Consider the following 26,034-nt stretch of genomic DNA (forward strand, 5'->3'; position numbering starts at 1 on the left):
TCAAAAATTCAGGGGCCATCAAACTATTTTATATTTAGTCATCGAAATGGACAATGACGAGTTTCACGGAGCCTAAAAAATGCACCCATCAGACAATGTTTCGGTCACAAAAAATTACTTTCAAAGGAAAACCTTTAAAAGACGGGGTTGGAATGGACTTTACCGGTTTTTAGAAGAACAATTTAAGTGTCCCTTTAACCCTAATAATAATTCGAAAACATTCCCTTTAAATTGAACTTCCCCGAATCAATTCTTTCTAATTGATGGATGTCACACGTTAGTCGCCAGTGTGGAACCTTTTAACCTTAACGACAGAACCCATCACCTGTGTGTCGATAGGGGACACAGAAATCAAAATAAAGCAATTTTAAAAAGATCAATATTTCTGCTGCTGAAGTGGATAGATTCACGCTGAATTGTACACAAATAGGTTTTGAACATCAATATTTGTGTGGTTCGTCCATAAGGTTATTGGTTGGGTTTCGTTAGGTAAATAAGCATGGAGGTTCCATGCAATACATTGTAACTTACTAGTTTATGCAAGCCTGTTAATGAATGGGCAGCCAGTATACCAATATGTCATGATCAGTTTTGTAAGTCCATCAAGTTGTCTTGATTTATAGCAATGCCAATATGACAGGTATATAATATGTTTTTCCAGGCTGTTCAACCATTAAGTTTCGTAATTGAAATACAAATATTGACGGTCATCTGCCCTTCTAATTACTGACCAACAAAACGGATGACGATGTAGTTAAAAGTCAACAGGAAATCTGTCCTAAAAGTTGCATGGCAAAAGACAGTGTTGTTTTAATTAAGTGGCAATTTATATTTGTTAGCAAAAATGTCACACCCCTTTAAAGCCACTGGACACTTGGTAATTACTCAATAAGTGTTTGAAGCACAAACAACTTAGTGGTACACGGACAATGCAGACCTACTGATAGTAAAACATTGTGAAAATGGTTCCTCTGAAATAACTATAGTTAGAGATGAACTCTCATCTTTATATTAAAAAGGCTTTAGGCCTGATGCCTTCAAATATTAGGCATCTGAAAGCAAACATGTGTGCAACAAGGATGTGTTTTCTTTCATAACTCTATTGCAACTTCGACGACCATTATAAGTTCAAACTGTTCACAGATTTGTTATTGTATGCATAATTTAAAGTGAGAATACTGGTCTTTGACAAATTACCGAAGGTGTCCAGTGCCTTTAAAGTATAGCACCGTGTAAACCCGATGAATGCTACCGTGCCCAAGCGCTCTAACCACCGGGAGCAGTCGTGGTGCAACTCAACCCAGCCCGGTGAATGATGCATATCCGTTCTTCATTTCCTTCGGAGATGTTTGTAAATTAACACACGTAATCATAACTCAGAAAAGGAGACGGTGGTTTTGTTTGTACGTAGAAGTAAAAAAACCACAGGACTAAAGGCCGAAAAACAGGAACAGGAAAGTTAAAGGTGTTATTTGGGAGTGGTGATGGTACAAACATCATTGTTTGATTTTAAGTAGGTTTTTCTCTGCCCGCCTAATAATTTCACAAATTGCACGATGTTGTTCAGGGGTCGATTTTACAAAGATACTATGGGACTGGTCCTATGATTATGTAGAAGTTATTAAAAGTTTAGCGTATTCCTAGGTTAGGACGAGTAACTCGTTCTAACTCGAGATAAGACTAGTCTTAACCCCTTGTGTAATCAACCCCTGGGGTCAGACTTTCTTAATTTTCCCCCAAAACATAGACCTTTTACTTATTTTTTATTGAACCATCGGACACTACTCATTTTATTCATACGTAATAAAGATACATACATACATATCAATGCATTGTGTCAATAAGAGTCAATTTAATATGATGTACATACCTATTTACAGATTTAATATTTTTTGTTTGTACTTTAACAATGTTATAATATATACAAAGATTTCTTCACAATGTAAAAGATATTTGAATTGCCCAAAAAACTATTATAATAGCTACCAAAACAAATATTTCAGTAATAAGAACTGTTTATTTACCGTTCGGACACCTTTGTCTTTTTTAACATAGTCTAGGTGGTACAGATGCTGACGCCAGATTGGTCTCGTTCCCTGAATGTTTTATAGGCCTTATGTCCTTGTTCTCAGAATAAAAAAATACCAGACTACTTTAAGCTTTAATTATTGCCCAGTTTCCAATCCCCAGCTTGGGCCCTGCTCTTGACTGGCCTCCGTTACAAACTGTTGTAGGAGCTTACATTTTGTGCACAGTGTTTCAAACATCAAACGTAACCTGCTGCCGGTACACTCTAAACAAAAAACTCCCTGGTCAGAATTTACCCGGATTTGGGTCCCAGGGAGCCAGACCCATTTCTTGGTCAGTTTGACCCGGTATCCGTGCCAATGTGAGTCCGAGTCAAAATCCCCGCTTTTAACCAAATTTCTGGTCACATTGACACGGATTCCTGGCCAAACAGACCCATAAATGAGTCTGCCCCCCCCCCCCCCCCCGGGACCGAAAGTTGGATCAATTCTGACCCGGGAGTTTGTATAGTATACCTTAGCATTAGTACGACATATAGCCTATCAACATTACGAAGAAACTCACCATAGAATGTGCAGCTTGCATGTATTCGAACAGTTATTTTGAAAACTTTGGTCGCATGTACATGTTCATAAACATCAACTGGGTATAGCAGCAAATAGCATTATTTAAAATTGGCTGAAAACATGATTGCTGTACACAGGAACATTCTATGCAAAGATAAGTTCAAACAATTTTTTTGTTCTCGTAAGTATTCACAACTTGTCATAAATAATGGGTGCGTTCGTTTAGCTCCCCTGGGTCTACCCCGGTGTGTGGTGGGTTTTTTCCCCAGGACGAACGTGGGTAATTATCTGCACAAGTCCGTCCTGGAAAAAAAACCTCCACACACCGGGGTAGACCCAGGGGAGCTAAACGAACGCACCCAATATAGACCTTATACACATGACGTCATTTGAACAGGGCGCACTCGGCCAGAGGTCGAAACAGACCTTTATATTTTAGTTCACAAGTAAACCGCGCTTGTTGGGTGGGCTGTGGATGGATAATGTAAGCACCTTATCCAATGTGTGAACATAATTTGGGACCACAAATAAAAAAAAAATGCAAACTTTCGATATTAATTAAAATACATCCAATGATGAGTAACTTTGTTTCCTACAAATAATTCAACACTTGTTTTTCTAATGTGTGTGTGTCATTGATAACAACTGTGGTTTATATCTGATTATGTTTTGTATCCGTGTATTTCCATAATTTTCGAACCTCGGCTAGCCAAAACCCGGGCTGTGACGTTGCCATGGAAAGGTCTAAGGTTACTCATTGGGCCATTCAGTGCGCTCGTCTTTTTGCCTCAAAGATGACGGCATGGTGACGTCAATGCATACGGTCTAATAATAATAATAATAATAATAATAATAATAATAATAATAATAATAATAATAATAATAATAATAATAATAATAATAATAATAATAATAATAATAATAATAATAATAATAATAATAATAATAATAATAATAATAATAATAATAATAATAATAATAATAATAATAATAATAATAATAATAATTACTCTTGACCAGTATGATTGCAGAAGACCTATATCGCCATATGGATGACCAGCAGTTGTTTCCAGAGGAGCAGAAAGGCTGTAAGAAGCGGTCCAGAGGTACGAAGGATCAACTTATCATCGATAAGGCTGTACTGAAGGACTGCAGGAGCAGAAAGACTAATTTGGCAATGGCGTGGATTGACTACAAGAAGGCGTATGACATGGTATCGCACACATGGATAATGGAATGTCTGGATATGGTTGGAGTGGCTGATGCAGTAAAACGTCTTTTAGGTGAGAGCATGAAGACGTGGCGAACAAATCTGACAGCCAACGATGATAATCTGGGCAAGGTATGCATAAGAAGAGGTATTTTCCAAGGTGACTCTCTGTCTCCGCTGCTGTTTGTTCTTGCGATGATGCCCCTGTCGATGATTCTAAGGAAGGTGAGTGCAGGTTATGTAATGAAGAAGGACGGATGTAAGATCAACCATCTGCTTTTTATGGACGATTTGAAGTTGTTTGCGAAGAATGAGGCCGAGATCGACTCTTTGGTGCAGACCGTCAGGATTTTCAGTGATGACATTGGGATGCAGTTCGGTCTGGAGAAATGTGCTTCAATGACCATGAAGAGGGGGAAGAGGGTACATTCCGATGGCATTGCTCTGCCAGATGGTGCACAGTTGAGGGCTTTGGGTGAGGAGGAGAGTTATCGGTATCTTGGTGTACTTGAATCGGACCATGTCCTTCACAAGGAATCAAAGGTAAGGCTGAAGGCAGAATACATCAGGCGTGTAAAGAAATGTTTGAAGTCTAAACTAAACGGGGGGAACATGATTAAGGCGATTAACACATGGGCCGTGTCTTTGATGAGGTACAGTGCGGGTATTGTCGAGTGGACTAAGGAAGATCTAGATGTCACTGACAGGAGGACAAGAAAACTAATGACCATGCATGGCATGCTACACCCGCGGTCAAATGTTAGTAGACTCTATCTTCCGAGGTCAGAGGGCGGAAGGGGGTTGCTTAGCGTGGCGGACAGTGTTAACATCGAGCGCAGAAGCTTGCATTGTCATGTCAGGAGGACCGAGGAGAGCTTGTTGAAAGTTGCACAAAGGTACACGAGGGCAGACGAAGTTGGGCCGAAAGAGTACAAGAGGGAAAGGAAGGAGGAAAGACATCAGGATTGGAGGAACAAACCACTTCATGGCCGGTTCTTGAGGTGTACTGAGGAAGTGGCCAGCAGCAAGTCATGGAATTGGTTAAAGAGTGGAGAACTAAAGAAGGAAACAGAGGGCTTGATTACTGCGGCGCAAGACCAGTCTCTAAGGACAAATGTAATGAAGGCAAGGATAGAGAAAGCAAACGTCTCTCCTATGTGTAGAATGTGCAATAAAGCAGAGGAGACTGTATTTCATATTATTAGCGAATGCAGTAAGATGGCCCAGACGGAGTACAAAGGAAGACATGACAAGCTGGCCAAGGTGATTCACTGGGATCTGTGTAAGAAGTATGGTGTCAAAGTACTTGCGAAATGGTACGACCATGTTCCGGAGAAAGTTGTAGAGAACGACCAGGTCAAGATCCTATGGGACTTTAACATTCAGACCGATCATGTTATACAACATAGGCGTCCGGATGTTGTGCTATTAGATAAGACGAAGAAGATGTGTCATCTCATTGACATAGCGGTGCCAGGTGATATAAGGGTAGCTTCGAAGGAGATGGAAAAGATCGAGAAGTACCAGGACCTGGCCAGGGAACTTCGTAAGATTTGGCAGGTAAAGGTAAAAGTAGTCCCCGTGGTGGTTGGAGCACTTGGCACCATTCCCAAAGCACTGGGGAAACATCTAGATGAAATAGGGACAAATGTGAGGGTAGATCTATTACAAAAGGCAGCGCTTTTGGGAACAGCGAGGATCCTGAGAAAGACCCTTGAGATCTAAGGCTACGGGACGTAGCCCGGCTCGAGGAGTTACCGGCACAAAGGAAAATGAGATCTTTCTTTTGCATGCTGTGATAAAATGAAATAATAATAATAATAATAATAATACAGTAAAGGCAATCCATTGTTCTGAAAGGCTAATTATTACATTAATTACGAATACATCAAGAGTTGAACAATTATGTTAAAAGGTAATTATAATAGTACACACGTTATATTAATAAATATTAAATACGGCTCGGATTTTGACACAATTATAAACGATTTGACGATCATCAATTTTGTGGATGTTTTAGTACAATGTAAAATACCAACTAACACCGACCCTTGACTGGACTGATTCATCAAATCATACTGATGCCTCTAAGAGGCTCGACTTGATGGTCTTTCCTCTTCTCCAGAAGACGATCAGAGTATACTGATCGAAATGTCGAGTTGAAACCAACAATTCTAATCAGAACCAATTAGGCATGGTTGGCTTGTGCGTCAAGCCAGGGTGACCCCGGTTCGATTCCCGGCCGGGGCCATATATGTGAATTGAGTTGTGCGTTGGTTCTCTGCTGTGCCACGAGAGTTTTTCAGACCATCCGGTTTTCCTCCCTCGGGAAACAATCAAACACTTTAGATCTTTGGCCGTGCTCCGTGGTAATAATGGGTTGATGTAGCCAAAAGCGCCCTCGCATGCCTGCTTCTCGAACACGAGGTAGCCGTGTCCTTCGCAATTCAGCTATTATATGCGAGTAAGGATGATTATCCCCCAAAATTATTAACTCATTTTAGAGATTGTCTTTACATGGTGTTACCGCAAACCTTTCAATAATCAACCACCGCCCTTACGCGGTCAAACAATACGGCATTTAAAGGATTTGGGTACTTTTTGTAACACAAAACACAATACCCACAGATTTACACTAAACTTACACAGTTTGAAGATAATGATAGTAGAAAGCTTCCCTAAAAATATTACTTGCTGAGGTGCTGTAGTTTTTGAGAAATGAGTAAAACAATGTCATGATAACACGATTGTACATGCTAATTTTCGTCTCATGATCACTGACACCAAAATTATTTTCATGACATTGTTTTACTCATTTCCCCAAAACTACAGCACCTCAGCAACCAATATTTTCAGGGAAGCTTTCTACTATCATTATCTTCAAACTGAGTAAGTGTAGAGTAAATAATAATAATAATAATAACGAAGTCTTATATAGCGCACGTATCTACCAAACAAGGTACTCAAGGCGCTGAGTATATACAAACTTGTGGACACTGTAATTTTTGTCCTACAAAAAGTACACAGACCCTTTAAATACAAGAGATTTTGTTAGTAGCCTGAACTATGACGTCACACTTCGAGGCTTGTGAATTCCGCCAGAGAGCTGCCGTTGGGTCCACGTTCATAATCACCTTTGACGCATTGCTTCACATGGCATTCGTGATTCTGTAGATTCGACGTTAAATCCGACGTAGGCCTGCGTGTGTATACATACACCTGTCCCTATCCCTGCGGATAACGAAATGGGACCAGACTATTTTGTCGGCATGCAGCACAGGACGGGCACACAAGCAAACACATTGTGACAGAAAGGCAGGCAATTGGCGTTGAGATGTCGTGACGTCATCGGACAACAAAGGGGCTACGACGCCCCATGTCGATACCATTAACAGCACCATGGAAGGAAGCAGCTCGTTATAAACTCTGATAGAAAAAATTAAACACAAAGTGCTTTATGGATTAGCTTATTGCTCAACTTAATTATGTTGACTTTGTTTCCCTTTTTATTCCGAATTTTGGAAACTATACATGACACCGTCTGTCAATAATTATATAAAGTATTATAGAAAATACTCACAAATACACAAAACACAGACAATCCAAAACATTACAAATGAACACAATGGAGGAACAAAAACAATAAACACAAATTTTTAAAAATCATTGTCCATCATAATTAAAGTGTACATGAGAGAATTTTAAATTGTCCAATCCACAACAAAAAGACAATAGTATAAGCGCTGTATACTCTCGTTACCTTAATCCAATATTATTGTTTTTGATCTAAAAAATAAAAAATAAAAGACTTAGCTTTGATTTTTGGCCATTCCAATACTCGGCTTTGGGTTCTGGATCTCGCTCCGGCTTTGGCTGCGTCAAACTGACGGTTTAAAACTCATTCGTTTTTCTATAAATTATTTGAAATGTTGTTGTTGTTCACGAGCCCTACGGACGAGTTTGTGGGGTTCAAACCCATGAAACTATGTATTTCAGAGCACATATAAATAAAATAACTTTGAACCTGCGAACTCCAGAATAATGTGCAAGCGCTGTGTACAAGCCATTTACCCACAATGTTTAAAGTCACAATTGAACATTCAAGCTTTCAAAACACAATTAGATATCATCCTGAAATCAAAACTGTCTGCAACTTTAATTAGTCCTTGTCTGTATTAAGGTATACCGAAAATGAGCACATCTGCGTGGACGAAAAAAACAATTAATAAAAAATAAAAAAATAATAGTGATCACTAATTACCTCCGAAGGTTAGGAGTCACAAAAAGGCGGTTGGTATCCGACGGGGCACTCGCATGTAAACCGAGGTACCAGGGAACCAACGCCGACTTTACATTCACCGCCGTTCAAACATGGATTCGGTGAACATGGATTGGGCAGTTCTGTAAAACAACATATAGTGAAATCAACAGTTAGCTTTTAACCCTCTAGTCCCTGTTCCGCCCGAGTTTGCCGAAATAATTTTGTTTTTCTTTTCAAGATTCTTGCAGTAACTTTACTGAAATCGTAATTCAAATTTTTTAAAGGTAGCCAAGGCTTATTATTTATAATTAAACGCACAATCTTTTACCCTTTCGGTAATATTTGTACAAGTCCTCATTGGGGAACAATAAAAAAAAAAACCGTAATATTTATGGCGATTATTTTTGTATAATGATAAAATGGATACAATAGCTTGTCAAGGCTTTTATCTGGCTCAATGCTGATTATTTGCGAAGGCATAAGTTTTCGACAATATCACCATGAATGATAAATACAGTTTTCTTTGTGTTTACTAATAAGCGTTTTGTTGGGTAAGTGCTAAATTATTTCATCATCATTAGCTTCGTCAAGTCAACTGTGAAGAGAAAAATGAATAATGATCTATAAACAACTAGATGGATTCACCAATGCGTAGGCATACTATTGACTACCTAGTTTTATTTTGATGTTTCTTATTTTCTACAAACAAAAGCTATAGCGAGGTTTCCTCCTACCGCATAATACAGTGTATCGCTTTAGGTGGCTGGGCGGTCCAATGGCTAAATGGTTTAAGACCAGCGAGAACTCACTCCACGGTAGTGAAGTAACTAATGATTTTTTGATAAAGCGTAGTTGTCCTGGTGTCGCATGTAATTATGTCTCTGTGCAATACTATCCGGAGGACATTATTGTATATGCAATAATGTCCGCCGGACGGTTTTGCATATGCAATCGTGTCCGCCCGGACACTGCTGCATAATGCAATTGTGTCCGCCCGGACACATTTGCATGTGCAGTTGTGTCAGCCCATACAGTCATGTACATGTTCACCGGACGGTTTTTGCATAGCCCCGGACACGATTGCATATGCAAAAGTGTCCGGAAGGTACAGTATTGCATGGCGGACAAAATTGCATCTAACACCAGCCTACCTTCGGCTCAGGTAGGCCTAGTGGTTAAAAAAAAAGACAATTCTTTTCAGGGAAGTCTCAAAAAATCCGAAATCTACTCCATGGTACGGACCTTCAGAAAAGTCGAGTGAAATATTAAAGACAATGGACACTATTGGTAATTGTCAAAGATGTCCTAACACTTGGTGTATCTAAACATATGCACAAAATAACAAACCTGTGAAAATTTGAGCTCAATTGGTCGTCGAAGTGCGAGATATGAATGAAATAAAAAGCACCCTTGTCACACGAAGTTGTGTGCTTTCATAGTATGCTTGATTTCGAGACCTCGAATTCTAAACTTGAGGTCTCGAAATCAAATTCGTAGAAAATTTCTTCTTTCTCGAAAACTATGTCACTTCATAGGGAGCCGTCTCTCACAATGTTTTATACTATCAACCTCTCCCCATTACTCGTTACCAAGTGAGGTTTTATGCTGATAATTATTTTGAGTCATTACCAATAGTGTCCACTGCCTTTATTATAATGAACACTTGTTTTCCCCAAAGTTCTACACAGTATTAAATACGGGTGCCTTACCGTAGGCGCAGTTCTGCCCACCGTACCCTACGGGGCAGCGGCATTGAATCGCCCCGTTCAGCTCCAGACAAACTCCGCCATTCTCACACGGTGATGACCGACAACCAGCTGGATCTGATGGTTAATAATTATGTAAATATTGAAGACACTGGACACTTTTGGTAATTGTCAAACACCAGTCTTATAACCTGGTGTATCTCAACAACATGCACAAAATGAAAAGCCTGTGAAAATTTGAACTCAAAAGGTCACCGAAGTTGCGAGATATTAATGGAAGCAAATACACCCATGTCTCAAGCAGTTGTATGCTTTCAGATGCTTGATTTCGGAACCCTTAAAATCTAATTGTGAGAATCAAATAAAAAAATTAAAAAGTGTTAGTTGAAAACTCGAATAGTACGTTACTTTAGAGGGAGACATTATACTAACAGCTCTCCATTGCTTGTTACCAAATAAGTTTGTATGCAACGGGACATTACGTTTTGAACCACTAACTAGACATACGTTGCATTTTATATGTATTAAAGACGTGTCGTGGCCGAGCGGATAGGAACACCAGCTTAGAGTGTGGGTTCGAGTGCCGGTCGTGACATTATGTTTGGTGATGTTCTGCTAAGCAAAAAGGAGCAGGATACCAGTCGAAGACGGTACATGAAAAATTGCATGTATGCTGGTAACCTAATATACAATGAAAAACACAATACAAGATTCTGGTCAGCACATATGTTGTGCTTAGCTACTTTTGGGGCGTAAGCAGGCCGGGTCCATGCCCAATTTTTATAGAGCAAACACAAAAGTAGCTATTAAGCCACCATATTTTGCTTTTCAGGGAACGATTATCAGTCAAAATACTATGCAACGTGTACAATTGTTTTACACTTTTGCTCAGCAAAAAGCCATCAAACAATTCATTTTCTGCCTACGTATGAAGTTGTGCCCTGGATGGGGGCTATACGTTTAGGGCGCCAACGATTATAGACAGGGGCCGCTGGCAGACAATGCCGCCAACAACGTTATTGATTTGAATACTACAAACTGAAATGGACCTTTTCACCAACATCCGTTGCGCAAGCGCTTACTCTTTAATGAGATGCATGCTGGTCAAGCTAGCTATCAAACTTAATTCTACTCCTTACGCGCGTTTACCGAATATTTTCGATGAGGGGTGCGTTGTCACGGCTGCAACCATTAACTGTTCGGAAATTGGCCAGGGATTAACCGATGACCGATTCAACCCAAACAGTTATGAAGTTTGTTACGACCGCAAAGGTATAATATTTTACCTCTAGCGAATACACATTGCGCAAGCGCTAACTGTTGAATGAGGTGCATGCTGGTCTAGCTAGGGATCAAACTTGAACACTAGCTACACCAGCAAGCACCACATTCAACTCCTCCCCCTACGGGAGTGCGTTTTGGTGACCCCAACCACATTTGTCATCGGTGGAGCGTTTTCGCATGTTCGGTCGAGCGCGGAACCGGTAAACGACTTGTTGAATCGGTTTGGCTTTGGTTGGGGTCGCCAAAACGCACTCCAGGGTTTAGCATGTTCGGTTGCGCAATGACGATGCTGTTCAGACCAATTGGTAAACGACTTGTTGACTCGGTTTAGCTTAGGTTGGGGTCGCCAAAATGCACTCCAGCGCACGTACCGAGTATTTGCGAGTTAGGTCTATGGTCAACCTACCATATAACGAGGCGCCCTCTTGCGACGATTTGAAGCACACACTCTCATCCAACGACTCCGGGAGCGAAAAACAAAAGTTACCGAAGACTTCGAATTCTTCGAGCAACTGCTGGGGCAGGTTAGCAAGGCACGAGTCATGGACATCCCTGCACACAGACCGGCAAGGTAGGTGATAGTCCAGTATCGACGCCTGGTCCGAGTCCGTGCACATTGGGTTGAAGATCGTACAGAGGACCCGCTGAGCGTCCGGGTGGCAGGCAGGGGTCAAGAACTGGTAGGATAGGTCAAAGAACGCAAGGAGCTCGTCGGTGTCACCGGCTAGTTGGAAAGGATTGGGTGAGATGGTCTTGTTGTATGGGACAAATGGTCTGCACTGCAGGATGGGTATGTCAATACACTCTGCAATGGAAAACAGAACATAATAATTATTTTGAGGCTGACCTATAGGCAATGTGACCTATGTTTACATTTAAACCGCCCTCTGTTGACAGAACACTGTATACGTCATGTTTCGCCGGGCAAAAAGACACGTAGTCATGGTAAGATTGCATACACTTTCTAGCTGGCTGCCAAAACACAAAGGTTTTGCCCGGCGGTATGCGCGCGAATCATGTTATGGTTTTCGTGTGACGTCAGAGGTCACATCGTCTATAGGCCAGCATTAAAATGTCCGGGCCTGAGTTAACCTAGACGTGACTCAAGTCTCAATACCCTTTTATTTTCGGTCCCATCGCCTAACGTCAGAAAACTTTTGCGCGGCCGTCATCCACGGAATAGCTACATTGACGACGAGGACGCACTTCTATACGACCTATTTGATAGTTGGCACAACATGCTTAGGGACCTCTCGCACGAGAACGGGACTTGAATCAAGTCTAGAGATAACCCGGACAATGCATCAGTCCAAATGTTTACATAATTATTTGTTATTTATGTTGGGATACACCAAGTGAAAATACTTGTCTTTGGCAGTTACCATTGGTTTAAACAGTGCATTTGACTAAAATGATAACCAGTCAACATTGTAGCGAATAGCACCATTGAGGAAATGGTTATTATTGGTTGTTGCAACCTGATACCAACCACCCATGGCATAACATGCAACATGCATGTTAATTGCCTCTCAAACGCTGAGAACAAAATGCTGCCTTTCACCAACATCCTCGATCCCTCCCCTTCCATTCCCTTCCCTTCGCTTCCCTTCCCAGGTGGTTGACAAACGAGCCAAATACTCTTAAAGACACTGGACACTGTTTGTAATTACCCAAAATAATTGCTAGCATATGAACTTACTTAATAACGAGCAAAGGAGAGCTGTTGATAGTAATAAAGCATCGTGAGAAACAGCTCTGAAGAAACATAGTTTTTGAGAAAGAGGTAATGTCTCATTAGAATAATAAAATACTTCAGCTGAAGCCTTTTATTATGCATCTGAAAGCACACAACTTAATTGTGCAACAATGGTGTCTTTGTCGTTCATTGTTCTCTTGCAACTTCGATTACTAGTTATTCCAAACTTTCACACAGGTTAGTTATTTTATGCATGTTGGGATACACCAAGTGAGAATACTGGTCTTTGACAATTACCAATAGTGTCCAGTGCCTTTAAGAATACTCTGATATCATCTGCAGAGTTCCCGCCTCTTAGCAACATCCCTCTTCCCTCCCTCTTTCCCGGTGGTTGGAAAAATAATGAGCTAAACACTTTTAAGTAGTTGAGAGGGCAAGTATTGACGTCTTGTCGGATTATGTTTCCTAACTCGAAGCTAGAGTTATCTTGCACACGAACGAGCACACCTGCCTCTTAAGCCAGTGTTAGACCACATTACTCTGTTTTATACATGATGGATCATGACATAGATTGCCTGGAGGCGTCTACGTTTCCATGGCAAATAAATATAATGGAGATGTTATAATCACATCGTGATAGACTCGCCAAGTATTACCGGAAAAACCCAGGGTTAATCTGTTAGAAACAGAAACAGCCCTAAAAGGCAACGCACTTTTTCATCTTGCCATAATTATCTACTTCTTATTATTTTCACTTATGATTTTCGCTCGAATCTCAGAATGACAAAACCAAACTATAAATACAATTTCGTATAAAGTAAGGAAGTTAAGTAACAGCATATATACTTCAAGGGCATTGGAAGCTGCTGGCAATTGTTCAACACATCATCATCATAACAACTTTCCCGGTAACGAGCAATAAGGAGTTGTTGATAGTATAACACATAGGGAGAAACGGCTCCCTCTGAAATAATATTGTTTTTGAGAACAAGGTAATTTCTCATTCAAACGTTAAAAAAACTTCATACCTGAGGCCCTTTTCTAGGGCATCTGAAAGCACACACATTTGCAGTTTCATTATTCTTTTGCAAATTCGATGACCAATTGAGTACAAATGTTTACAGGTTTGTTATTTTACGCATATAATATGTTGGACACCAAGTTGTGATACAATCACCAAAGGTGACCAGTGCCTTTAAATGAAGACAACACAAAACATGACAGGATTAACTGACAGAAAATCACAGACATGATCTAGAACAAAACGATGAAATATCCTACAGTGTTTAAGGGTAATAATTTAAACCATCATCAAACAAAGTATACATACGGCTTTCGCAGTTGGTTCCGTAGTACTGTCCTGGGCATGCGCACTGGTAGGACGAGATGGTCGTCAGGGAGATACACGTGCCGCCATGTTGGCACGGACTACTGTCACATGCTGAAATAACAATGTGGACATTTAAGTTTTAGGATTCAGAAAAGGTTTTGACAAAGCGATATCAGGGAACGGTTTCGTCCAGCAATTTTGCAAAACAAATATTGATACAGAAATGGAGTATGAATTATGAACCGTTTTTAAATCGTTCACTGAATGATACATAACAAAAATAACAACCCATAAATAATAATAATTTAACGGCCAAACGCACAATCTTAAAACTTCCGCGTCACTTTAAAATATATTGGGTCAAAACCCTGAGTACAGATCCCAGTAGGCCTAGCTGACCCAGAGACGATTACAAAAATGGAAAATTGTCTTTGATACCGGGTCATTGACACACCATGTCGGGTCATACTGATCCAAAAAGGATCAGACCTGACCCGGTGTGGCGGTTTCAGTCTTCCGCCGTGTTCAGTTTTCCGGGTGACGTAGTCGGACATATCAGCACGTTGTTCGAACGGTTTAAGCCTTCCGGCGTGTTCAGTTTTCCGGGTGACCTGTCAGATACCGCCGCGAGTACCCTGGCGAGTACTGTAGTTCTCTCAGCAGTGACCCCAAATTGTTTATAATTACGATTCTTTTCTGTGTAGTCACATAATCTCTTGCCCCATCTTTACATGTATTCATGGGTACAACTTTAGGCAAGTCACACTCTGCTTGCATAAAAAACAACTCATACGATCCACGCGTTTGCCGCTAGTTGTACTCGACTCGTGGACGCCGCCATGACAGCTACCGGAGGGTAACGGATGACTCAATACGGCACTAAAAATGGACTACTTTCACTTGCTGTGCGCAGGCATCGCATGACGTAATGCTACCGTATTTTGGTCATTCGGAAAACTGAACACAGCGGAAAGTTGAAACCGCCACACCGGAATCCGGCTCATTTCCGACCCAGGAAATTTAGATAGAAGCGTACAATTACTTGATTTTTCATAACCACAGCTGTAGACTACATTTTAAATTCGAAACAGGAAATACATAATATGTCAATATTACGTGGTATCTGGTTTTCGCAGTTAAGACCTCCGTAATTGGGTGGGCAGATACATGTGTAGTAGTCCTCGTCACGGACGCTACCCGATGCGCATAGTCCACCATGTTGACAGGGGTTGCTACTACACGGGTTGCTCAACACGGCTGTAGGGGAGAAGAGACAAGACGGGAATGGCCAATTGAAACATGATACTTCAAGAGGAATACTTCAGATGCAGATTGGACTTTTGTTTTTCTCTAGTCTTCTTCTAACGACTGTCATCAGGGCTTGAGGTTGAGGTTGATTACGTGGCTTGTCTGACTTGGCACACACAAGCTTAAAGGCACTGCCGTCGATTTCACCAAACTAGTCTTCCTACCATTAAACTTAGGACTTAGGATGAGTTAGGTTCCGTATCGGAAGACGTTAGGCTTCTTGAACTCATCCTCAGTTTGGCCAAGATACTTGTCCTAAATCGAGAAAGGATTTATAATCCAAGTTTTTTTTTCGTGAAATTGGCTGGACACGTTTGATAATGTCAAAGACTAGTACTCTTTGGCCCACTTGGTGTATCCCAACATTTGCATAAAACAACAAACCTGTTAAAATTTGGACTCAATTGGTCATCGAAGTTTTAATAGAATAATGAAAGAAATAAACTTTGTGTGCTTTCAGATGCATATTAATTAAGGGGCTTCAAATGCCTGAAGTCTTAAACATTATTTTAGTTGGAATTTACCTCTTTTTCAAAAACTACGTTACTTCAGAGGGAGCCGTTTCTCACATCGTATACTATGAACTCTGAAGTGAGTTCTTATGCTAACAATTATTTTGAATAATTACTTATAGTGTCCAGTGCCTTTAACTCTGAACTTGGCGTCTGTAATATGGATTGACCATCTGGTACAATGAATGCTCGGGAAGCTGATGATCGCTACTGAGGAAGGAATTTGGTCCTTCAAATGACGCATTCATGAAGACCTTCTAACATAAATTTGCATCGTTGTTGTTTTCTTTATACTTGTTCATAGTAGGTCTTGAATTTAATAGTTTGCACGCATTTAGGTCCGGGATACATCTAGGTACAAGTTTGGGGCTACATTTAGGTCCGGGCTACATTGAGGTACATGTTTGGGGCTACATTTAGGTCAGGCTACATTTAGGGCTCGGGTTACATTATGGTGCCGCACACACGCACGTGTTTTCAATTCATTGCATTAAATTTCGAGTTGCTTGCACTCTTGATTTCGAATCATTCAAGTTTGTTTCAGTCACTCTATTTCCTTTACTCAGGACTACATTTTCAAAATTCTTCAGTTGGATTTCTACTGCCCGATTATTTGATGTGATTTTAATGGTTGACAGCTTCTTGCTTTAGGCCTTTGCGAAAATGAATGACGTTTGCAACCCAATGACTTTGAATGATCTTACTGGACCAGTAAATGCTCGAAGGCATTGGACACTATTGGTAGTTACTCAAATAATTGTTCGCATGAACAAAAACCTGATTTGGTTACGAGCAATGGAGAGCTGTTGATAGTATAAAACATTATGAGAAATGGCTCCCTCTAAAGTAACGTAGTTTTTGAGGAAGAGGGGAATTATTTGCTCAAAATTTAAAGGCTTCAGACCTTTAGTATTTTAAAATGCTTTTACTGAAGGCACACAAATTTGTGAAGCAAGGGTGTTTTTCCTTTAAATATTCCCTTGCAACTTTAATGAGCAATTGAGTCAAAATTTTCACAGACTTGTTATACACCAAGTAAGAAAACTGGTCTTTGACAATTAGTAAACGTACCTTTACAACCTTAAGACTTGTATACTATTCTGTTTGACTGTTAGGTGCTGGTGCATTGGAAGGGGCGCTTGTTTTTTTTAAACAAAACTGAGTTAAACAAGTGATAAATTGAATGAGTTGATGTCCAGGAAAACCTGAATTTTGCATAATGGTTTCCAAGAAGAGAGAGCAAGTTACTTACGTCACCAAAACAAAGGCGGATGATTGAACTCTATAAATCAATGTATCATAAAACAGCCACCTGGTGAAACAATTGTTTATTTCTTTGTTTGTTTCGACGTTGTGTCGTCAGAACGGATTTCACTTCATCGATTTTCGGGAAAGTTCATTCATTCGAGCTGTCATGGTAATTATTTACCAACAAACTAACATGTGTAGAATCAAATAAAAACTGGTGTTTCCAATTATAGAGTGTAACTCTTATATTGTATAAATAACAACAACATGCCAATGACATGACATATTTCGTTTTTATGAGTTAAAGAGTCTATGTAACTTTTGTAGGACAAAAAACACAATGTTCACAGATTTACACTAAACTTACACAGTTTGAAGACAATGATAGTAGAAAGCTTCCTTGAAAATACTACGTGCTGAGGTGCTGTAGTTTTTGGGAAATGAGTTAAACAATGTCATGAAAATAATTTTCGTCTCATGAGACGAAAATTATTTTAATCATTAACAAACGTATTTTCATGACATTGTTTTACTCATTTTTTAAAAACTACAGCACCTCAGTAAGTAATATTTGAAGGGAAGCTTTCCACTATCATTATCTTCAAACCCTGTAAGTTTAATGTAAATCTATGGACATTTTGAAAAAGTACCCAAATCCTTTAAAGTCTTTGAAATAAAAAGTGGTGGTGGTAGTAAATTATAATAAGCATTATTTGGTTTTATCCGTACACCGAAGCACAGCATACAAAGTAATAACCCGAGTTTGAGGTAGTTTGAATCCTGGCATTGTGTCTGAACCATAGCTACCGGGCAATCTCGGCGGTCAAGTGGCAAGACATCTGTTCCAGAATGGCAAAGGGCGTGGATTCGAATCCAACCCGAATAATATGTGTGTTGTTATTGTAGAGTGCATGACTCCGAAAAGTATATTTTTTATTTGCAATAGTGTTTTTCAAATATCGATGTTTAGACAAAACTAAATTAGTGTTATTCTCTATCCCGATGCAAATTAACATCTGTTAAATTGTTCACAATCTGATTTATATTTTTATATTGGGTCTTATAAGATTTTTGAGAAGTGGAAGAAACATGTTTCTATAATAAACAGAGCCTTAAAAATGCCACAGTTTCAACGAAAATCTAAAAGTTGTAAAATCCAAAAGAAACAACTTGAAGGGTATACGTTTACCGTTTTCACAGTATTTGCCACCCCATCCAGAGGTGCATGCGCAGTTGAAGAAGTACGTATCACCGTAGCATGTGCCGCCATGATGGCAAGGCGTCGTATCACAAAGAGGTATTTGGGCTGTAAATAACGAAATATGCAAATGTTGATCAAATTATATTCTTTTAAAATATCAGTTTGATTGGCAAATAAGGAATAACTTCTTTGACTGCAATGTTGTATCCCCTAAACCGGACCCCCCCCCCCCGACAAAAGGGTTATTAATGTGTTTGTTATTTTATACACAAAATACAATACAATACATAAGAAACAGTTAGGTAAATAAATTGAAAAATAAATAAATTACATAACTTTTAAGTGGTCTTCTTTATTAATGTTTCATTCAGTGTATGTGAGCTTCGCTCGAATTTGATCCATACACTATGAAGCTTTTGTCGAATGTTTGCTTAATGTCGCCTTATTTCAGATATTGACAATAATATTTAACCTACGACAACAATTTACAATAAAAGGTACAATTTGAAAGATCCATATGAAGTAAGCGACATCCTAACAATGTTTTCAGTTGACCACAAAACATGTTCTTATAAAAAGTCCCATGGGGTTGCGTTGTTGTAACATAACGCCAGTTTAAAATACTATGAAATTGAAGAGGAAAATGTTGGCTACTGCAGAGCCAATAGTCTGAATACGCATACATGTACACAGGACAACACAAAACACATCAATTTGCGATATCTTACTTATAGCTGCAATGTACATACAAAGGCTAATGTATTTAGCAAGTTTACAACATGTCATCAAAAGCAGAATATGCCCTTTTCCAATCCACGGCTTCGGCTTTGGATTCGGCTTCAGGCTCCGTTCTCTTGTCTGAAACCAAGAGCGCGTATACGCAAAGCACGCGTAGACTGTCAAAACAATCGCGGGGCCAAGCTAGCCCGAGCCGTATCCTGTGCCGAAGCCGTTGTTTAGAAAAGAGCCATAGATTCACAATCTGAGCAGATGGTATTGCTCTAGGGCTGGATTTCACAAAGCAGTAAGATTCAACTTAAGATGAGTTGTCAGTATCTCCATAGTGATTTGTATTGTGTCATCGGACTTTGCTTAGCAGTTAAAACCGACACACATCTTAAGATAAATCTTAGCTCTTGGTGCAACGGAGCATTGGACTGAAAGTAACCTTGAATGCTGCTGTGATTATTTTTAATCAACTACATACAAATACAGAACACCCGTACACAACATGACAATCAACATTCATTTCATTACATTTCATTGCTGTGAAGCCAATGACGTTAAACAAAAAGCGAGCTTAGTCACTGGGCTTTTGCAAGGTTCAAACCGGTGAGCCGAACCGGGGTCCGAGAGGTGAAAAGTGAGGTAAGATACCTCGACCTAACCATGTTTAAAGCAAGGCAAATAAAGATTACAGATGATGTGAAACAAAAATGACGAGCAAAGATAGAGCGAGATGGGATGGACACAATATTTATGAGAGTGTGGAAATAAATGTATTCTTAAATTGAATTGAATATGCGTGATTAGTGAATGAGGTGTAAGCGTAGTGATAGAGTGATGTACGGAAAGTTGTGTGCAAGGCAGTGCAAGGTCAAGGATCGATGACGTAATTAACAACCAATAAACTTCATCATTTACTGTAATAGATGAACGCATGCATCGTATGATTGACGTTTAAGGACATTTTACATAATGATCAAAGCGCAACAAACAGTGCCAACACTGAAAGGCGCGTGACGTGCACAATTTTGGACCGGTAATTAATTTGAAACACTTCAAGGGCCTTACTCGTTTCACAACTCAGCCCTGCGTAGCCCGGTGCACAGATACACTCGTAATAGTACTGCCCACCGATGCAAGTGCTGTTATGTTGGCAAGGGTGTGCGTCGCACAGTGTCTGTGGATCTAGAGTAATTAAAGTCTTGAGTTAACTGCCAGAAAAATACTGGTATTCTTATTTGGTTTGCGGTAACATTACCTACTTGCGATGAAGATTTTGTTCTTCGGAGAACTATACCGCCGAGTACATTATAAAGCAATAATACAGTTCTCTAAAGAACAAAATCTAGCGGGAAAGTAGATCCACAAGTTGTGTTACCGCAAACCAACCAACACCATACATAGCCTCAAGTCCAAAATACTACTGTTCTTGAAAACAACAAGTTACCACGACGAAGGTTTTAAACTCTACAGACGTATGTCATGTAAACACAGAGTAAACTTCGTGGACACGGAAACTATTTAATACACTCTATAAAAACTCACGGGCTAAACTTGACCCGGATTCCGCGTACAGGGAAGGATGACCCTTCGCCGGATTGTCCTGACCAACAAAGTGGTTAGCAAAGCTTTTTGATTTTGCGTCATCTTGACCGATTTCTGGGTTATTCTGCCACAGATTCCAGGTTCCCTGACCCAAAAATTGGTCAAGTCCCATGGGACCCGTTTTCGGTTCAATTCTAAGGTTTGATCGTGTTGTGCAATTATTATACTAAATCCACTAATTTACAAAGTTAAAAAACATATGTAAATTTGAGAAAGAAAAAGAACAGCACAGCAGTCGTGATTATGTGACGATCCACAAACAGATTAATGATTAAACGGGAGAAACCTTGTTAGTAATGATATTCAAGTAAATACTTGCAATTTAAAAACATGTTGAGACCTTAGGCTAATTACGTCAAACAAGGTAAACAGTTTTTAGCAACCATCAATGCATATAATTTAAAATTATGACAAAACAAATAGCCTGGAATGTCGCATTTCGAACATTTGGAACCGCACGAAGAACCAAATTGCAAACATGTTCGGATAAGCGCGAGATTTGCACGATCTATATGGACCCAGGGCTCGAGGTTGTAGCACTGCGATCCTTTGATTAGATATCAGTGTTACCATGGTGATTTGTACTGTGACAACACACTATGCTCACCGATTAGACCTAAGATTGATACAAATCTTATTTTGAGCGATCTGAGCTCAGAACTGCCCGAAGAGCTCTGTGCGTGTACAAAAACCATTACATTATTTAGATTTCGTCATTGTTCGCTTCAATTTGTTGCCAGCGCCTTCGTTTTGTATTATATTCAACATAATTTCCGAATTAAAACAGAATCTAAAATTTACAAAATTACGTTAATATCGTACAATACGAATAAGGTCATGAGAGTTGTTGAAATAATTAACACCATTGACTACATTGAGAACTTCACAAAAAGAAAACAAAAGAGCAAAATATTGAATAAGGGAATAAAAGGGTAGCGACGCGTTCTTACACGGCCGTTTAAAGCCGGCAGGGTCGTATTGCCGGGTGATACAGGCCTGAGCCTGACACGCAGAAGCCAGCCGGTCATAAACACTGGTCATTATCAACCGTTTAAACACCACACGTGACGCGCTCTCCAACAATAGGAGTAGATAAACTGTATGGGGTATTTATGAATAATGCTTTACACATGTATCACTTCGATGACAATAATGTGTTCCAAATTGGGATCATCGATGTTGTAGAGGCTGAATCTTTTTAACCCAGACATCCTTCATGCAATTGCACTCCTTTGGGAACTTTTACCACATGTACTGACATGTTCCTGAACTACAACAATGTCTCATTTTTACAATAATAATGTATCGAGTATAATGCAGTTGGTGTTTATCTTCCAAACGCCCTCTGTTGACCAGTTATGACCAGTCGAGTCAGTGACCTCGATGAGCGATGCACAGATACAAGGGGTCATCTATAATGTATAGTCTAGTATCGGTTTAATGTGTCACCGGGTTGCATTTATTTACACCGCAGAGAGTGGGTTTTGTTCTGTAATAATCCCAATTCCTGTCTTGAGTTGAGACTACGTTTCTAATATTGCCGTTACGCACATGTTTCTTCTTGGGGGATTGTTTCAAAAAGGGAAAGAAAACCCGAATTCCATACATTATACTATTATAACGCTGTAAGTGCGTACCTCCTCCGTTGGGGGATTATTAAAAAGCATTGCAACTTAGTCTCCCGCTCAAGCTAGAAATTGACAGTGTACAGTGCAAAACCCGTGGCTGCGATGTTAAAATATTATTGTCCTTTTATAACATCACTTTATCATGAGGAGTCTATAGTGAACTATTGGTGCAGATTGTGTCTTTATTTGTAACCACATTGGTAACAGTTTGAGAAGATAGAGATTATGATTCACAACTCCAATGGCATTAATAAATAAAAAAAAATAAAAAAAACGGTAGGAAGTCCACGCTAGCATATTTTACTATAATGAGTGTTTATAATAAAGGCGTGGCACATCATATGAGAGGCTTGTTTTTGTTCATGCGATAAACTGTCTAGTCCATTGTATGGCCTAATCAATATGGCAATATTTCCCGGTGAAAATTCTGGTTATTTTATAGATGTTGATTACATCGTTACGAGAATAATATCAGGAAGTCTGCTGCCTTCCATAGTAACTGAATAAATTATGTCTCGTTCGTGGATATCGACTTTGTTCATATTGAGAGTAATGCCATTAAAGTGAAACCAAGGAAAGGATTAAGCCCAACCCAAACCATTTTTAAAAAAAAACTACGAAATAAGAACTCAAAGGAGTAAACGTCTTCTTAAATTGTTTTGGTAAAATATCACGTTTTTGTTTCATGGATTTTATTGTGTTATTTATCCCGTTCTCTTTTCAAGTCACATTTTGCATTATAAAGTGTTTGGAGCTTGTTCATCGTGTTAATATAATTATATATATATATATAATTAAAAAATTACAATTAGCTGATTTTGGCTGAAAATTGCACTTGGTTTTCACTACTGACTCAAACGACGGACTATGCAAGCCCATTAATTTTACAGGTCTGTTATTTCACCCAAAACATGACCACCGTCTGCGACTATTGCAAGTTCAACCAATTCAGTATAACACCTTTATAAAGCAGCTACAACCATGGAGCTTTAGCTCCATGGTTGTAGCTGATGGGATATACATTTCTGTTGATGCGGACACGGCCTTAGAGTGTTATAATTTGTACCGCTGTGTCCCATGTTAGAACTCTGTGGGGCATTAACGTTTTCAACTATAGCCTACCAGGAGAACCTCTATGCTCGTGTTATTCTTCCCCATACGACATACCAATGTACTACACAATAAAGGTTGAGCCTACGTGATTATTATCACACTATGGTACGGAATTTAAATCTCTGACATTCACAATGTTCAACACAGAGCCACGGATGCTGTATTGCCTGTAGGTTCAATATTAAAGCCATTATACACTTTCGGTACAGAAAAAGTTCACAGATTTACAAATAATTTACAGGGTTTACAGAAGGTAATGGTGAAAGACTTCTCTTGAAATATTATTCCATGAAATGCTTTACTTTTTGAGAAAACACTAAAACAGTATCAATTCTCGATATTGAGGATTACGGATTTATTTTAAACACATGTCCTGACACGGCGAAACGTGCGGAAACAAGAGTGGGTTTTCCCGTTATTTTCTCCCGACTCTGATGACCGATTGAGCCTAAATTTTCACAGATTTGTTGCTTTATATATAAGTTGTGATACACGAAGTGTGGGCCTTGGACAATACTGTTTACCGAAAGTGTCCAATGGCTTTAGAGAAGATATCAATATTATTACTAATCTTTTCTGGAGATCGCCCTGTCTGGTTGTATAGCAACTTTGTTATTGTTGCACATCTCAAAACATAGTTCAGCTGGATGGGGTGGATTTTGTTGGATCTTTTGATTTTATGCAGTAATTAAGATACAAAATGAATGTACAATTTCCTTTATTATTATGTCCAGTGTGGTTAGCCTGCCTGAAGTAATCTGGAATGAACAAGGTCACTATTTTTGTAAGCAAAATTTAAATGGTATATTCATAGAGCAATGACCGGTATAATAGTCACATAGATTTGTGCCATTGCACCCCTGCGTCAACCAATGCACAATTTCAAACAGCATGTCTGGTAAATCCGCGGCACCTACATATTAAACGTTCATGTAACTTTGGCAGCATAATGGTGAACTATTGATGTTCTGTATCGATATAAATTAAAGGAGCACGTTGCTTTGGATCGGACGAGTTGGTCTTTAAAAAGCGTTTGTAACCGTCGTTTGTTATAAAATGCAAATGGGTAAAAAGATGATGTAAAAGTAGAATACAATGATCCACACAAACATGCCTCGAAATTGCACGTTTTTCATTTTACATCATCGAGAACACGGTCGGCTATCCATTAATGGCCGGCCGTGTTAGTTCGCTAAGTAAAAGGAATATCCCGTAATTTCGAGGCAAATTTATGTAGATCATTGTATTCTACTTTTACAACATCTTTCTAACATAAATGCATTTTATAGACCAACTCAAACTTTTATATGTTTATAGACCAACTCGTCCGATCCAAGGCAACGTGCCACTCTAAGATGGTCTGTTAAACCAATGCGAACCATGGTGGTCATTTTAAAGTAGCTGCACTGAAAGGAAGTTGCATCAATGCATGTTAGGTCTTTGGTACATAAAAACAATAACATAACACACACCATAAGAAGAGCTTTCCAAAAGGTGTCACCCAATACGGGAATGACATGTTATGAACCCATTAGAGTGTACTGCGTTGTCAACGTTTACAAGCGGGTTGATTCAAGCACTAAAAAGAATGGAGAACTTCCCGCCGTTTTTATGTAACGTGACAAGTACTTTTGTGTTTTTGTAGGAGAGTAATCGAAGAGCCTATCGATGAAGTATTCAGTGTGAGTAGATGTGACAGATGAATCTTAAAGCTTTTGAATTTTTCTTAGATGTTGGTGCAGCTTCCTTTTTATGACTTAAAGACACTGGACAAAGACCAGTATTCTCACTTAAAGGCAGTGGACACTATTGGTAATTACTCAAAATAATTATTAGCATAAAACCATTCTTGGTGACGAGTAATGGGGAGAGGTTGATGGTATAAAACATTGTGAGAAACGGCTCTCTCTGAAGTGACATAGTTTTCGAGAAAGAAGTAATTTTTCACGAATTTGATTTCGAGACCTCAGATTTAGAACTTGAGGTCTCAAAATCAACCGTCTAAACGCACACAACTTCGTGTGACAAGGGTTATTTTTTATTTCATTATTATCTTGCAAGTTCGATAACCGATTGAGCTCAAATTTTCTCAGGTTTTACACTCTTAAAAAAATTGGGCAATGAGAGACCAACCCATAGACCAATGTTGGGAAGCATACCAACTGCCCACGCAATTGGTCTTTGGTTACCCATCGAGGTTGGGTGTTGCAGTTTAACATTAATTGGGAAAAACAGTTTATCCCAATAATTGGTTACTTACAATTGCCCTGCAGTTGGTCAAATTTAATTCACTATTTCGTTGGTTGTATTTTATTCACCCAAGAGTTGGTTAAATTTGAATTACACAACCATTGGTAAATTTAATTTGGTTGGTTAAATTTGGTTGGTTAAATTTAGTTTACCATTTTGTTGGTCGTTTTGATTCACCCAAGAATTGGTAACATTTGTATTACAAAATTATTGGGTAAATTAAATTACACCAATAATTGGTCTTTGGTTGGTTAAATTTAATTTACTGTTTTGTTGGTCGTTTTTATTCACCCAAAAGTTGGTTACATTTGCCTTACACAAATATTGGGTAAATGTAATTACACCATTGTTGGTCTTTAAAA

At 39.2% G+C, this 26,034-nt stretch overlaps 1 protein-coding gene across 3 annotated transcripts in view; it reads right to left on the reverse strand.

Annotated features, from left to right (window-relative positions):
- The window catches only part of LOC117300971 (neurogenic locus notch homolog protein 1-like), a 53,028-nt gene that overhangs the window by 3,145 nt on the left and 23,849 nt on the right, over nucleotides 1-26,034 (reverse strand). The window contains exons 9-16 of one of the 3 annotated variants that reach the window (XM_033784841.1): nucleotides 20,145-20,261; nucleotides 18,339-18,455; nucleotides 15,198-15,338; nucleotides 14,082-14,192; nucleotides 11,462-11,860; nucleotides 9,775-9,888; nucleotides 8,066-8,205; nucleotides 6,769-7,230 (exon numbers count right to left, since the gene is read on the reverse strand). In XM_033784841.1, coding sequence (XP_033640732.1) covers nucleotides 8,075-8,205; nucleotides 9,775-9,888; nucleotides 11,462-11,860; nucleotides 14,082-14,192; nucleotides 15,198-15,338; nucleotides 18,339-18,455; nucleotides 20,145-20,261 — 1,130 coding nt within the window. In that variant the 3' untranslated portion in view covers nucleotides 6,769-7,230; nucleotides 8,066-8,074. Of the gene's footprint in view, nucleotides 1-6,768; nucleotides 7,231-8,065; nucleotides 8,206-9,774; nucleotides 9,889-11,461; nucleotides 11,861-14,081; nucleotides 14,193-15,197; nucleotides 15,339-18,338; nucleotides 18,456-20,144; nucleotides 20,262-26,034 lie in introns of those variants that run through there. The other 2 variants (XM_033784842.1, XM_033784843.1) reach the window with 2 other exon arrangements.

This window comes from Asterias rubens, chromosome 16 (genome assembly GCF_902459465.1).
Source record: "Asterias rubens chromosome 16, eAstRub1.3, whole genome shotgun sequence".
Classification (NCBI taxonomy): domain Eukaryota; kingdom Metazoa; phylum Echinodermata; class Asteroidea; order Forcipulatida; family Asteriidae; genus Asterias; species Asterias rubens.